The sequence below is a fragment of the Paramormyrops kingsleyae genome, chromosome 25, assembly GCF_048594095.1.
Source record: "Paramormyrops kingsleyae isolate MSU_618 chromosome 25, PKINGS_0.4, whole genome shotgun sequence".
In the NCBI taxonomy this organism is placed as follows: Eukaryota; Metazoa; Chordata; class Actinopteri; order Osteoglossiformes; family Mormyridae; genus Paramormyrops; species Paramormyrops kingsleyae.
Genome location: NC_132821.1, coordinates 32,929,238 through 32,942,562, shown reverse-complemented (window position 1 = coordinate 32,942,562; position 13,325 = coordinate 32,929,238). Strand labels below are relative to the sequence as shown.

Genomic DNA, 13,325 nt, shown 5'->3' with positions numbered 1-13,325 from the left:
TTAGCCTGGAGGATGCAGCGTCCATGATTTCCAAAAAGATTCTGAAATTTTGATTTGTCAGACCACAGGACAGTTTTCCATTTTGTCTCAGTCCATCTTAAATGAGCTCAGGCCCAAAAAGGTCCGCAGCCTTTTCTGGATCATGTTTAGATATGGTGTCTTCTTTGCATGGTAGAGTTTCATCCTGCGTTTGTGCATGCAGTGACGAGCTGCGTTCACAGACTGTGGCTTTCGGCAGTGTTCCTGAGCCAATGCAGTGATACCTACTATAGAATCATGTCTGTTTCTAAGTCAGTGCCACCTGAGGGCCCCAAGATCACACCTATATTGGTTTTCAGCCTTGTCCCTTGCGTACAGGGATTTCTCTGGATTCTCTGAATCTTATAATGATATTATGTACTGTGGACGATGAAGTTCCCAAATTCTTTGCAATGTTACATTGTGGAACATTATTCTTAATTTGTTTCAGTATTTGCCCACGCAGTCTTTCACAGAGTGATGAACGACGACTCATCATCACTGCACAGAGACTCTGCCTCTCTGGGAGGCTCCTTTTATACCCAATCACACACTCACAGAACCCTGGTGTTCCTGCAGTAATAGCCAACAGTAACTGCTAATTCCTGCAGTAATTAGCAGTTACTGTTGGCTACACACTACTTAGCTACAGAGTTAATTATATTTTGTAACCTTCGACACAGCTGATAAGCTGCAGAGTTATTTGGGGCCTTGAGATACCCCAGACCTAACTGGGGTGCAAATACATACATAAATGATCACTTTGTGCAATAGCAACTGACATGCATTCTCTAAAGGTTATAGGGTAACATTATCTCCTGCAGGTTACATCTTTGCGATATTGTCCAAAGGATTACATTCTCTAAATGTTATGTAGTTCTGTATAATAGGATACTGCAATAGACAAGGTGCAAAAAATATTACATAATAATATAATATTAATAATATTCTATAGCAGGTGTTTTGTTTCAACATTACGCATCTTTTCCAGTCTTTTGTCGCCCCTGTCCTGGCACCAAATTCAAATTGAGCATATATTTGTTAGAAAAAATTAAATTCCCCGGATTCAACATTTGATATGTTGTACTTGTTCTATTTTCAATTAGATATGGGTTTTTATGATTTACAAATCACTGCTTTCTGTTTTTATTGACATTTCACACAGCTTCCCAACTTTTTTGGAAACGGTTTGGTTTTTGGATGACAGATATAGGGACTACATCCTGTTCACATAGCATCCTGTTCACTGCTTCAGCCAAATCTGGTAGGCAGTGCCTGCTGCTTAATGCATTGGCACGACCAAAACACCACCTTAACAAGTCTGAATTAGTAAGAATACAGATTTCTACTCACTAATGCACTTCAGGAATGCCACTTTATTAATTAAGAAGCTTAATGCATCACACGATTAGTGTTTACTGTACGACAATTGGATTGCACTAAATTACACTCACACTTGAAATTTCATTAACAAATTCATTAAGAAATGTTACTTAAAACCACATTTATGTTAATTTTCTTAGGAATACCTTGGAAGGTGCCAAAAGGTGGGCAGTGATTGGCCAGCTAGCTGCCTGACCTTCCCCTGACCTGACAGCGTGAGGAAGCAAACTGATGTTTCTCTCTCCCTGCTGACAACTATAGCAGAATCTAAAATAAAAGTTCCCACAGCCACCCCCAAGGCCTGGCAAAATAGCCTGGACTACTTTTGCCATTGTTTTTTCTGATCCCCTGGCAGCTAAAGTGTGTTAAATGTCTAAATAAAACACCAAGTGGGTCATGGTAGCAATGCTGAACTAATTACAGAAGTGGGTGAGGCTCCGGTACTCTCTCTGGAATTAAGAAAAATAGGGTTAATGTTAAAAAAAAAATGTGGATTCATGCATGCATTTTTTCAAATGTGCAAATATTCTGACAGTGTTTTCTTCACCCAAATAATACCCTAGAAAACAGGAAGGAATCACATGTGTTGAAAGAACAATCTGAAAATCTCACACTGAGTACCCAGGAGAATCTTAAAGAAAAAAAAAGGTTCAAAAGAAATAATAATAAAAGGTGTGATTGCTCTTTTATCTACTGGCGTGTCAGCTATTAACCGCTGCTTCAGAGGAGGCGATCCAGAAGAAGTGAATACAGATGAATCCAGATGGAGGTTCTAAACTGCTAATTATTCTTCTGTGCCTTCAGCTGGACGTTACATGGAGGTTTGCCTTGACAGCTGACAGCAGACCACCATCTGCTTTGGAACCTCGGCGTATCGACTTTCACTCGAAAGGCACGGAAGCATCTCTTCTGCATTTGGAATAAGATGCAGATGCAAATATAAAAGGCTTATATATACATATATACATATGGTTGCAAGGAAGATATCCAAATACATATTCTACAACGGTGGGTGTTACTGGCCCTATAAATAGTTCCTGTATGGTGAGTAGGAGTGGAATATGTGAATGAGGAGTAGAGGCTTGTTTGATTTTGATTGTACAGCAGTCTGAGCTCAACTGGTTAGCTGGGGCAGGGCTGCAGATATTGTTGATTGATTATTATTGATTGATTTATCGGGGTCAACACAATGGTGAATTTTGACAGACATTTTGATCAAAATGCAATTTTTTACCATAGACATAGTATTAAATCCGTAGCCTACTTTTTTTTCCCCTCCATCAAAATGTTTTAACACGGACAGGACAGGTTAACCATCCCTTTAGGTTAAAGTCACCTCACGGTTACAATATTGTGAAATGGGAAGTTAATGTGCACTGCTATTCTATACATCTTCTTACGGAGACAGAAACAATTGCATGGCAATTGTCATAACATGCGTACATTGAAAATCAAATATTGAAAATCAAATGTCATCTGGGTTGGAGGTAAGGAAAAAAATAATAAAAATCAAATCACCAGCTAAATTAATTAAACTTTTAAACTTTAAGATAAAGTCTTATCAAAGTTTGAAATCCTAAATCAGGATGATGGAGGATTATCTTCATTGATGGTCTAGAGTTGCGGCGGATACGTAGTCTGAACCAGCGTGGGAGGGGGTGCGACACACCCCCGGATAACTTCCCTTTAAAAAGAGCCCTATGGCTGACTGGCATCCCAAATACCCCGTGCTACAGATCATCGCAACACTAATTATAATCTATGTCTAATGAGAAAAAAGTAAAAATAACATAGCTCGTATTATTATTATTATTATTATTATTATTGATATAGAAGGGTTGCAATACACAGATCCTAAAAAGGCGCCAGCATTTCTTTCCGTCAACGAGTGCTCAACGAAACGCCCCTGATTGGCCGGATGACGCTACGCGCTTTGCTCTGCAAGGGCGGCGATTCGCTGACTGCCCGCTGACGCTGAGTGACGTCTGCGCGAGACTAACGGGCGCATATTTTCAAAATGGAGGAAGCGCTGACATTTTCGTCGGAGAACAAAAAGATGAGATACAAACGCTGTTTCAGAAGTTGCGTTTCGGCTGACAGGCGTGCTCGCGCTTAACAAATGAATAGATACGAATGTGCGCATAAACGGATAACTGTGTGGATTACAAGTTTGACAAGATGAGCGTTTCGATCGGCAATAATATCGAGGTGAGTGGCTGACATTGGACCTGTAGAACCGTAGGCCGTGAATAATTTTAAAACACTGGCACCCGTGGAAGCGGCTTTCGGTGGACATTTCGCCCGTCTGTGTTTTCCGTCTGGCGTGATAACAAACATAAAGCTTCTTATTGCCAAGCAACAGTCGACAGCGTCAAGTTATATTACTTTGCATTAGTGCAGAAGTACACGCCCTCACTTCTCGTCTGCTAAAATGACAATAACATGTGGTTGAATATATAATCGCAACTGCACATTTCAGAGTTATTAATTTACAACACATGTAATATGTAATATTTGCATTTTCAGACGGTTTACTTACCATTTGAACAACATTAACAATTTGCGGCACAGTCATTGACAAGAAATTGTAGTTGTTCGTTTTGGGATTTTGACAATGTGGCTTGTTTACCTGTGGTTTGTTTGACTAAATGGGCTCGTGGTGCCTTACTACATGGGCTCGGGTGTCTGATAAATTACCTCTAGTTTAATGAAGTTGGCAGCTCATCTGTGTTTTAATATATTTCATTTAAAAAGTGCGTGGTAGTTATGAGGATAATGGGTGCCTGTGTCTGTTTTCATGCGCAGCTGTTGTTGGCTGTGAAGAAGCACACAGATCTAACGCATATGGACACTGCATTGGTGATTTTTTTTTAGATGGATTTGTTTGATTTCTGTTGGAAAATCGTGAATAATAACAGGCATTTTTGTGACATACGTCAGAACTGTTTTTTTAGAACAATGACATTACAGTCAGTGCAAATATTAAAAATAAAGACGACGCATGAGAGCACGTGTAGCGGAGGCTGCTTTTCTTCTCTGGCTCGCGTTAATTCGCTGTATATCCACACAGAGCCGACCAGCAGCAGATGGAATAACAGCGGTAGTGAATGTTATTCAATAATTGGTCCCGTGTGTATTTAAAGCCTCCCGCGGGACACCATGATGTTGCTAGGAAACGGTGACAGCGTCGTTTCTTACCAAAAAAGCACAAATACTAGTTGGATGTGCTGTAGCGGGAAACAAACCGGGAATATGCTTTTCAGTTGCTGGGATAACAACTGCAAACATTCGATTAACCACCAAGGCAAAGACGGCTACGCGACCGGCGATCCGAAAGTATTTTAAAAATGTTCGATCGGGTCCTAAATCTATTTCAAAACTTGACAAACAAAAGCAAAGTGGCAGAAGATGAAAAGTTTCTGTCATCTGCTGCCAACGAACTCGGGATCGAGGTAGTTCTGTTAACGTTTGATCGCTTTGTTGCACATCATGTCATGAACGCCTGATTCGCAATGTACTGGGCAAGTGTCTGGCGATAAGTATCTTTGTAATTACGATTTTATAAGTAAAATGTTTCTATATTGTAGTTTACTGTTTTAACCATTATTTAGTTATCTTTAGTTAACTGTTCTGGTCTCTAATGATTGTTAGTGGTCGTACTGCTTAAAAAAACATTTACAGTTTTTGCTGAGTTTTTTTTATTGCTGTCGTTTTCCGCAGGATTTCAAAGTCCTCACCCTGCTGGGGAAGGGGTCGTTTGCTTGTGTTTACAAAGCCAAATCTGTGAACACAGGTTTAGAGGTTGCCATTAAGATGGTAAGAATTCCTTTTATTTACGTTTTATTTGCGAACTTCCATGCGAGCAGTTAATTTACGAAGCGTCATCGAAAGTAGTGTTAGACGCAGGTAATCGTAGTTCTTTAATGAGTTAAGACTGTAAAATAACCTTAAAGATGAGGGATTAGGAGGAGTCGGTTATAGAGACACCTGTGCGCAGTAATTAGGAGCCGCCGTTGCTCCGCCTCCGCAGATTGACAAGAAGGCGATGCAGAAGGCGGTCATGGTGCAGCGTGTCAGCAACGAGGTGGAGATCCAGTGCCGGCTCAAGCATCCCTCCATCCTCGAGGTAGGAGACTGCAGGCCGCCAGAAGCTGACTAACGTGGTATAAAAGCAACCGAGGAGATTCGTTTACAGCGTAGTAATCCCGAGAAGTAAATTGCGTGCTGTAAAGGTGTATTATTGCGTCAGTTTTATACCTGTGATTACTGTACGGTTATTATAACATGGATAATATACTATTGTTTCCTGTGTTAATGAGGGTGTCCCACCCTTTTTATTGACCTCAATTATATTGATTCCGCAACTAAATTATATGAAAGCAAACTTGAGCTGGACACTGGCCTGTTCTTTTGATGTTAAATCAAATAGTTTTTGGTAGATGTTAAATTTAATAAGGCTGTGTATGATTGATTTCATTTTAAACTAAAATCTAGTAAGATAGACTAACTTCAATTTTAAGTCTGTAATGGATTTCTAGTGATACTGGGATCTTCAATTATTTGCCCTAACCTAATTTTAATTATATAAAGAATTAATGCAAAAGTCCAGGCAAAGTCTTCAGTCCTTCCTGTGCTAACAGCGCCCTCTTTCTTCCAGCTGTATAATTACTTTGAAGACGGTAACTACGTTTACCTAGTGCTTGAGATGTGCCACAATGGAGAGATGAGCCGATATCTGAAGGACAGACAAAATCCCTTCACAGAAGATGAAGGTGTGTGAAAGTCTTACTGTACCTGTGCTGTTGGGCCTGTTCAAATATAAATGTAACTATAATGTTTATAGAAAAAATGTACGAAGAATTTAATTTTACTAAAAGAGGTTTGTTAAAGGAGTAGTTTACTGTTAGTTTTCAGCTCTGTTTGGGAGTAAGAAAGGCTGTGTGTCGCATGGGTGTGTAACCTGGTGTGTTTGCTTTGGGGCAGCGCGGCACTTCATGCAGCAGATCGTGAAGGGCATGCTGTACCTGCACACCCACGGCATCATGCACAGGGACCTCACCCTGTCCAACCTACTGCTCACCAGCAGCATGAACGTCAAGATCGCCGACTTCGGTCTGGCCACGCAGCTGAAGCTGCCCAACGAGAAGCACTTCACCATGTGCGGCACGCCCAACTACATCTCCCCCGAGGTGGCCACGCGCAGCGCCCACGGCCTGGAGTCCGACGTCTGGGCGCTGGGCTGCATGTTCTACGCCTTCCTGATGGGACGGCCGCCTTTCGACACGGAGACGGTGAAGCGCACCCTCAACAAGGTGGTCCTGGGCGACTATGAGATGCCCGTCCACGTGTCCCGGGAGGCCCAGGACCTGATCCGCGTCCTGCTGCGTAAGGACCCGGCCGAGCGGCCCAGCCTCTCGGCCGTGCTGGAGCACCCGTTCATGACGGGCTGCGGTGGGGGGAGATCCCTGGGGCCGCCTAACAGCTCCATGGACAGCGGGATCGCCACCATCTCCACCCTGTCTGTCGGCGGAAGCAGCAGCGGCAGCCGGCTGCACCGGAAAGCCCGGCAGGCGGTGGGGTCGGCCCTACCCAACCGCATGGTTCTCCCGGCTAACGTGGCCCCCCAGAGCCGGGGTGGCTGGCAAGGCCCAGAGGCTGCCCCCCATGCGGGACGCAGAGGCGGGGGGGGTCAGCGGAGTGACGACGACAGGCCCCACTCCCGATACCTGAGACGAGCCCATTCCTCGGACCGCTCGGGATCCACGCTCCCGGGAAAGGCGGGGGCCAGCCTGGAGAGGTGCCGCTCCGTGGAGGTCCTACCCAGGTCACATGGGCGAGCCCCCCCGGAGCCCGTGTGCCCCCCCTCCCCTCCGGTGAAGCTGACTTCAGAGTAAGATGGACCTGTGTAATAGTTGTGTGTGACTCCTGTCTGACGGATAGTCAGGAGACGGTAAACTGACTCGCTAAATGCTCTCTCTTCCAGCTCTGGGTGCTTCGTACCCACACATCCATCGCTGTCATTCGGTCAGCAGGAGACAGAGGGCCGTTCGGAGAGGCCTGCTGATGGTGGGTGTCATTCTCAGAGGGGCGCTGAGACGACAGCAGTGATGTAGCCGTACTGGCAGCCTTAACGGTGGCGGTGATGTGGGGGTTAGATGAGAAGAAGCGTAGCTGTTAGGACAGAGGAGAATCTAGCCGGAAGCAGTAGCTACGATGCGATTGGGATCTTCAGCTTGAACGTGGTCATAACGAGGCTCTGCTCCCCAGGTTCCTTCCCCAAGCCCACCGACGTGAGCTCCCACAGTAACAGCAGCTACCATGGAAACACAGACACCCAGGCGCTCCCTGGGTCCTGGGGCCGGCCTCCCAGCCCTCACGCAAACCCTGGAGCTTACGGGGACTGCCAGCCGCCGTGCGGAGCAGACCTGCGGGCCCTTCTGCCTAAAGAGCCCTCGGGAGATGACAAGCAGAAACGCCCCCTCAGGACGGCACTCACACCGCTGTCTGCAGCCAGACTGAAGCCCATCCGACAGAAGACTAAAAATGCTGTGGTAAGATTAGCATTAGCTCCCTGAATACTGGGGTCAGATTAGCATTAGCTCCCTGAATACTGGGGTCAGATTAGCCTTAGCTCCCTGAATGCTGGGGTCAGATTAGCCTTAGCCCCCTGAATACTGGGGTCAGATTAGCATTAGCTCCCTGAATACTGGGGTCAGATTAGCCTTAGCTCCCTGAATACTGGGGTCAGATTAGCATTAGCTCCCTGAATACTGGGGTCAGATTAGCATTAGCTCCCTGAATATTGGGGTCAGATTAGCATTAGCTCCCTGAATACTGGGGTCAGATTAGCATTAGCTCCCTGAATACTGGGGTCAGATTAGCATTAGCTCCCTGAATACTGAGGTCAGATTAGCCTTAGCTCCCTGAATACTGGGGTCAGATTAGCCTTAGCTCCCTGAATACTGGGGTCAGATTAGCCTTAGCTCCCTGAATACTGGGGTCAGATTAGCATTAGCTCCCTGAATACTGGGGTCAGATTAGCATTAGCTCCCTGAATACTGGGGTCAGATTAGCTTTAGCTCCCTGAATACTGGGGTCAGATTAGCAGTAGCTCCCTGAATACTGGGGTCAGGTTAGCATTAGCATGGTGAACACTTCTAGTCAGACGAGCATTAGCACTGGGGAAGACGTGCTAAGATATGCATTGTTGCTGGATTTCCGCTAGACATTGGTTTAGCCTTGGCTTAAAACACTGTGGTAACATTACCATTAGCTGTTTGAACACTGTGGTGAGGTGGGTGCTGGCACTGCAAACACTGTATAATCATAAAATTAGTATTTTGCACAACATATGGACCCCTGAAAGGACTAGGGCACCTCTATTGCCCATACAGAACCACTGAAATAGTAGCCAGTAACCTTCTGCTAAATTGATTGGTAAATGTAAATTACATTTATTATTATCATGCAATTTGTGTGCTCCCTGGGATTTGAACCCATGACCTTTGCGTTGTTAGTGCAATACTCTACTTATTGAGCTCCATATTTATTATTTGTTCTAATATGGGACATGATATTTAGTGTTCAGTGTCAGCTCACTACAAGGGCCAAGGTTTCCCTTGGGAATCTGAGAGGTGAATCTCATTCTGAAAATGTGATCAGATGCAGAGACGGTGGCATTGGTGTGTGTGGTGTCCTCTTCCCCGTCCAGGTGAGCGTCCTGGAGACAGGCGAGGTTTGCATGGAGCTGCTGAAGGGCCAGGGCTCCCAGGAGAGGGTTAAGGAGGTGCTCCGGATCTCCTGCGATGGCTCTATGGTGGGTGTCCGGCCTACTGCCCTCCATGTGCCAGTCATGGAGACTGAAGCTGCAGCGCACTTTCGGTTCATATCCTCACAGTGAGATTTTGGTCCTCAGGTGACCATCTACCAGCCGGCTGAAGGTCGAGGCCCCCCCGTCCTGAACTGCCCCCCTACCCCACCTGAAGATATTTTCATCTGCAGCTATGAGGACCTTCCAGGTAAACAGAATGGAAGCCTTAATGTCATGTATGATGTCTGCTCAGTGCATAAAGAAATTGTAAGGAAGAGGTGGAAGTTGCAGTGCAGTGGTATCGGTTCCCCGTTTACTTCTGTCAGAGCACTAATAACCTTCCCCCACAAACCAGACACCCCTGAACATCCCCATAAGCATTTATAAAAGCCAATTATTCCATGGGGGCAAAATGAACAATTCTCAGTGTTAGATATGGCAGAATTGTAAGTGTATATACTGATGTCTTTTTATTTGAAATTGTCTTCGCAGAGAAATACTGGAAGAAGTATCAGTACGCCAGTAAGTTTGTTCAGCTAGTTAAATCGAAGACGCCAAAGGTCACCCTTTACACAAAGTATGCCAAGTGTATGCTGATGGAGAACTCGCCCAGCGCCGACCTGGAGGTCTGCTTCTACGACGGTGAGTGTGGCTGGCTTTTTCTTAAATCATGACCCATAATGTGGTTTCAAACACCAGGTCACTTAGAATTAAAGTAAGCGATTTTGAGGTCTGATCAGACCTCAGAGCTTGAAACACCCTTTCATAAAGGACCTGTTTGAAACCTGCAGGCAGAAGAGACTTGGCGTATTCTGGGAAATGCTCTCGGACCTCTGGAAAAAAATTGAGACCACAGCAACATTTTTAGTTTCACTTATTTCTCAGTTTATGGGAATGTGTCTGTAAAATATACATTTTTTTTTGCAAATTCCAGCCTGGCTCTTCCCTGCTTCTCATTCATGAAGGGCTTCTTTCATGCTTTATGGGTCTTTAAGGGCTTCTGGGGAGTCCTAGCAGTGCACTTCACACCACTTAGTGCTCCCCATTTCTTCTGAATGTCACTTGAGGTCATCTTCCGATTTATGAGGGACTGTCAAATAAGTTGATGGTCATTTCTGGCATTAGAAAGTTGCTTCTGTCCTCTACCTGGCTGGTTTTTGGTTGCCAATGTCTCCTGCTTCACCTTGTTCTTGTGTGCTGCTGTCTTGTGACTTTGAGCCTGGAAGCAGCCTGCCGCTCAGTGTAGCCTTCTGCCAGCAGAACCACGATTAAACCAGTGGTCTCAATTTTTTCCAGAGCTGTATACGACCATATGGGGGATATTGAGAGTGAGGCTCAACACTTAACTCCTGATTATGCTGGATGTGATAGAGGCCAGGCTCACCGCTGAAAACGCGCGTTTAGGTAGAATGGGTGTGCTGATGGTCTACTGGATCTCCTCAGGAGCAAAGACGCATAGATCTGCAGAGCTGGTGCGCGTGGTGGAAAGGACGGGGAAGTCCTTCACGGTGAAGGGGGACGTGGGGCTGTCTGGCCTGAGCCCAGAGAGCAGGGCCTACGTGGAGCTGTCTGACCAGGTACCGCGAGTGACACAGACACTGTCGGCCATCTTGGTTCAGCTCCCTGGCTTCCCAAAGAAGAGCACTGTAGAAGCCCAATTTGAAACTGATAGGGGAAAATATTCTACTTTGGATATTTACATGTATTGACTTAGTTTTTTAAAGCAAGTACTTGGCCAGTCTCTGCTTTAGAAGTGGTAAGATTAGTTATTAGTAGCAAGTTGTATCCATTTTGGGTGGGAGGGTCTTGGTATGGGAGGCATTAGATTGGCTCATGGTGTGCGAGTGCCTTGTGGAGATTGACAGCTCCTGCGTCCAATCCAGGGGCACCGTCTGTGCCTGGCTTTGGAGGCTGCGGTCGGCGCGGAGGAGCAGCGCAGCGCCAAGTCCACACCGTTCTTCCCTATCGTCGTCGGCAGGTAACGTGCCTCATGTAGAAATTCCTCCCCTACTGACGCTCTAGTGCAGGGGTCTCCTACTACTGGTATTTACCTGAGAACTAGTGTGGCTCATCAGAAGCCAGGTAGGATAGAAAACCTACTGGATAGTAGCTCTCCAGGACCGGAGTTGGAGACCCCTGCTCTAGTGTAACGTCAGATGTTGGGACGCACACGGTATGTTCAAAGACGATGACATGGATATTTACTGCAATATTTTTCTTTATTTTGTCTTAAGATATAGATGTGTGTGTCAGCTGTTTATAAGATTATGCAGTTATGCATCAAAGTCATTCTTTAACCTCTTTGTCTGGATTTTGTGGTTCCTCCAGGAGACCCATCATCCATCCCGAGGTCCCGAGCGCCACGAGTCAGACGGCCCAGACCAGGCAGCCTCCCCACAGCCCTGCCGAGGACCCCCCCCACCAACCTCACATCACCCCCTCGGTGAGACCCCGCGCCTCCGGATTATCCCCACTACAGCTGCCTGCCAATATTCTCTATGGTCAGTCTCACATCTCAACGCTCTCCTGTCTTTTAGATGATGTCCTACAGTGGCTCAGACTTCACCTCTGCCAGCCTGGCAAAGAGTCGCTCTCCACCTTCAGCCAACGCAGGGAATGTCCTGAAGTCTGTGTTTGTGCCCAACATTGGCTGGGCCTCTCAGGTACCGCCCACTTCTCCTTGGAGGACGGATTTTTGTGCTGAGCCTCACTTGTGTTCCTATAGTCTGGTTTTCCTGGAGATTTAGAATTAGTGTTAAGGTCCTCTTTGTGTTGGTGCTCCGCAGCTAACTAGCGGGGAAGTCTGGGTGCAGTTCAACGATGGCTCCCAACTGACGGTCCAGGCGGGGGTCTCCTCCATCAGCTACACCTCCCCCGAGGGACACACCACCAGGTAGGACTATGAGCTTCTACATTACGTTGCAAAGCGCTTGTGCAAGGAATTTTGTTTTTGTATGCTTTGTGCACATGACGGACAACCCATAGTATAGACTGTAAATACAGTGGAGCGGTATGCAGCCCAATATGTTGTGGGTTTGAATCCCATGTGATCATATCACTCTTAGTACCTTGAGCAATGCACTGCTGCCCAGCTGCTGAGCCACTGGATCCTGGCTGACCTGGGGCTCTGACCACAAGCTTGCCTCATAATTTAAAAGTAATAAATGTAAGAACGTGATGTGAAGTGCAGATAGTAAGTATAGGGTTATTAAAGGGGACTCATAACAAACTTACGGCAAGTACTACAGTAAAGACAAACAGAATAAAATGTATGTACTCTGTGTTCAACTGAGCAGAATATAAGTGTATTTTAACTAGGGCTCAAATGGGTGGGATATTTCCAGAAACTTTCCATTCTATGGGAAGTTAAGCTGAGGAATTTTGGAAATATTCCAAGTTGGAAACTTTCCATGAGAATTAATGGAAATATATAGGAATTAACAGGAAAATTCCCAGAATTTTGCAATGCTAACTAGTCTTTCTGTCTGTAGATACAAGGAAAATGAGAAGCTTCCGGAGCATGTCAAAGAGAAGCTGCACTGCTTGTCTTCCATCCTGGGACTCCTGGCCTGCCCAGCAGGGCGGCGCTGAAAAGCTCTCTGCCTGTAAATACTTTTAATTGTACAGTTTATTAATATAATGTAAAGGAATTTATATTTTTAATGTTTTTGTACTGTAATGTTTTTTTACGCTGTCATACTTCTATACCATAGCTTCGATCAGTTGTAAATGAATAGATAAAATGAACTTAAGCAATAAACATCTAGAAGCTGTGTGTACAAAGAGTCTTGTAAGTGGTCTTATATCCTAATTTTTCGCGTTTTGTAGAAAATTAAAGGTGGTTACATTTAAAAGTGACGGTGAATCTGAAGATTGTGCGAACATAATTGTCTTGGGGGTGTGCAGTCAAGAGGTGACACTCCACTAAGGCTGGCTGTCTGCTTTTCCGTTACCTAAGGCAGAATAGCGAATGCGGAATGCATTGTGGTGCTACTGGGTTTCGGTGTGGATATTGCTGAAACCTTGACAAGCTTCTATCCCTTATTTCCCAATTACACGCATAAGAAAAGCACAAACCAGAGGAAGCCATTCGGCCCATCAAGCTCGCTTGGGG

At 45.4% G+C, this 13,325-nt stretch overlaps 1 protein-coding gene across 2 annotated transcripts; it reads left to right on the top strand.

Moving 5' to 3' along the window:
- The first annotated feature begins 3,387 nt into the window (after positions 1-3,387).
- plk4 (polo-like kinase 4 (Drosophila)) lies at positions 3,388-12,994 on the top strand. 2 transcript variants are annotated; one of them, XM_072707561.1, is made up of 16 exons: positions 3,388-3,609; positions 5,122-5,217; positions 5,432-5,527; positions 6,059-6,173; positions 6,385-7,291; positions 7,385-7,467; positions 7,669-7,952; positions 9,113-9,217; positions 9,317-9,419; positions 9,704-9,853; positions 10,655-10,788; positions 11,095-11,189; positions 11,540-11,654; positions 11,749-11,874; positions 11,998-12,104; positions 12,703-12,994. In XM_072707561.1, the coding sequence occupies exons 1-16, from the start codon at positions 3,580-3,582 to the stop codon at positions 12,800-12,802; spliced, it is 2,646 nt and encodes an 881-aa protein (XP_072563662.1). In that variant the 5' UTR covers positions 3,388-3,579; the 3' UTR covers positions 12,803-12,994. The 2 variants fall into 2 exon arrangements, with proteins under 2 accessions (XP_072563662.1, XP_072563661.1); XM_072707560.1 differs by lacking the exon at positions 3,388-3,609 and adding an exon at positions 4,582-4,853.
- Positions 12,995-13,325: the final 331 nt, after the last annotated feature.

Coding starts and splice junctions, on each gene's coding strand:
- plk4 (XM_072707560.1), top strand. CDS start 4,749: ATGTTCGATCGGGTCCTAAATCTATTTCAAAACTTGACAAACAAAAGC. Junction 11,655..11,748: donor AACCTCACATCACCCCCTCG/GTGAGACCCCGC, acceptor CCTGTCTTTTAG/ATGATGTCCTACAGTGGCTC. Junction 12,105..12,702: donor CCCGAGGGACACACCACCAG/GTAGGACTATGA, acceptor TTCTGTCTGTAG/ATACAAGGAAAATGAGAAGC.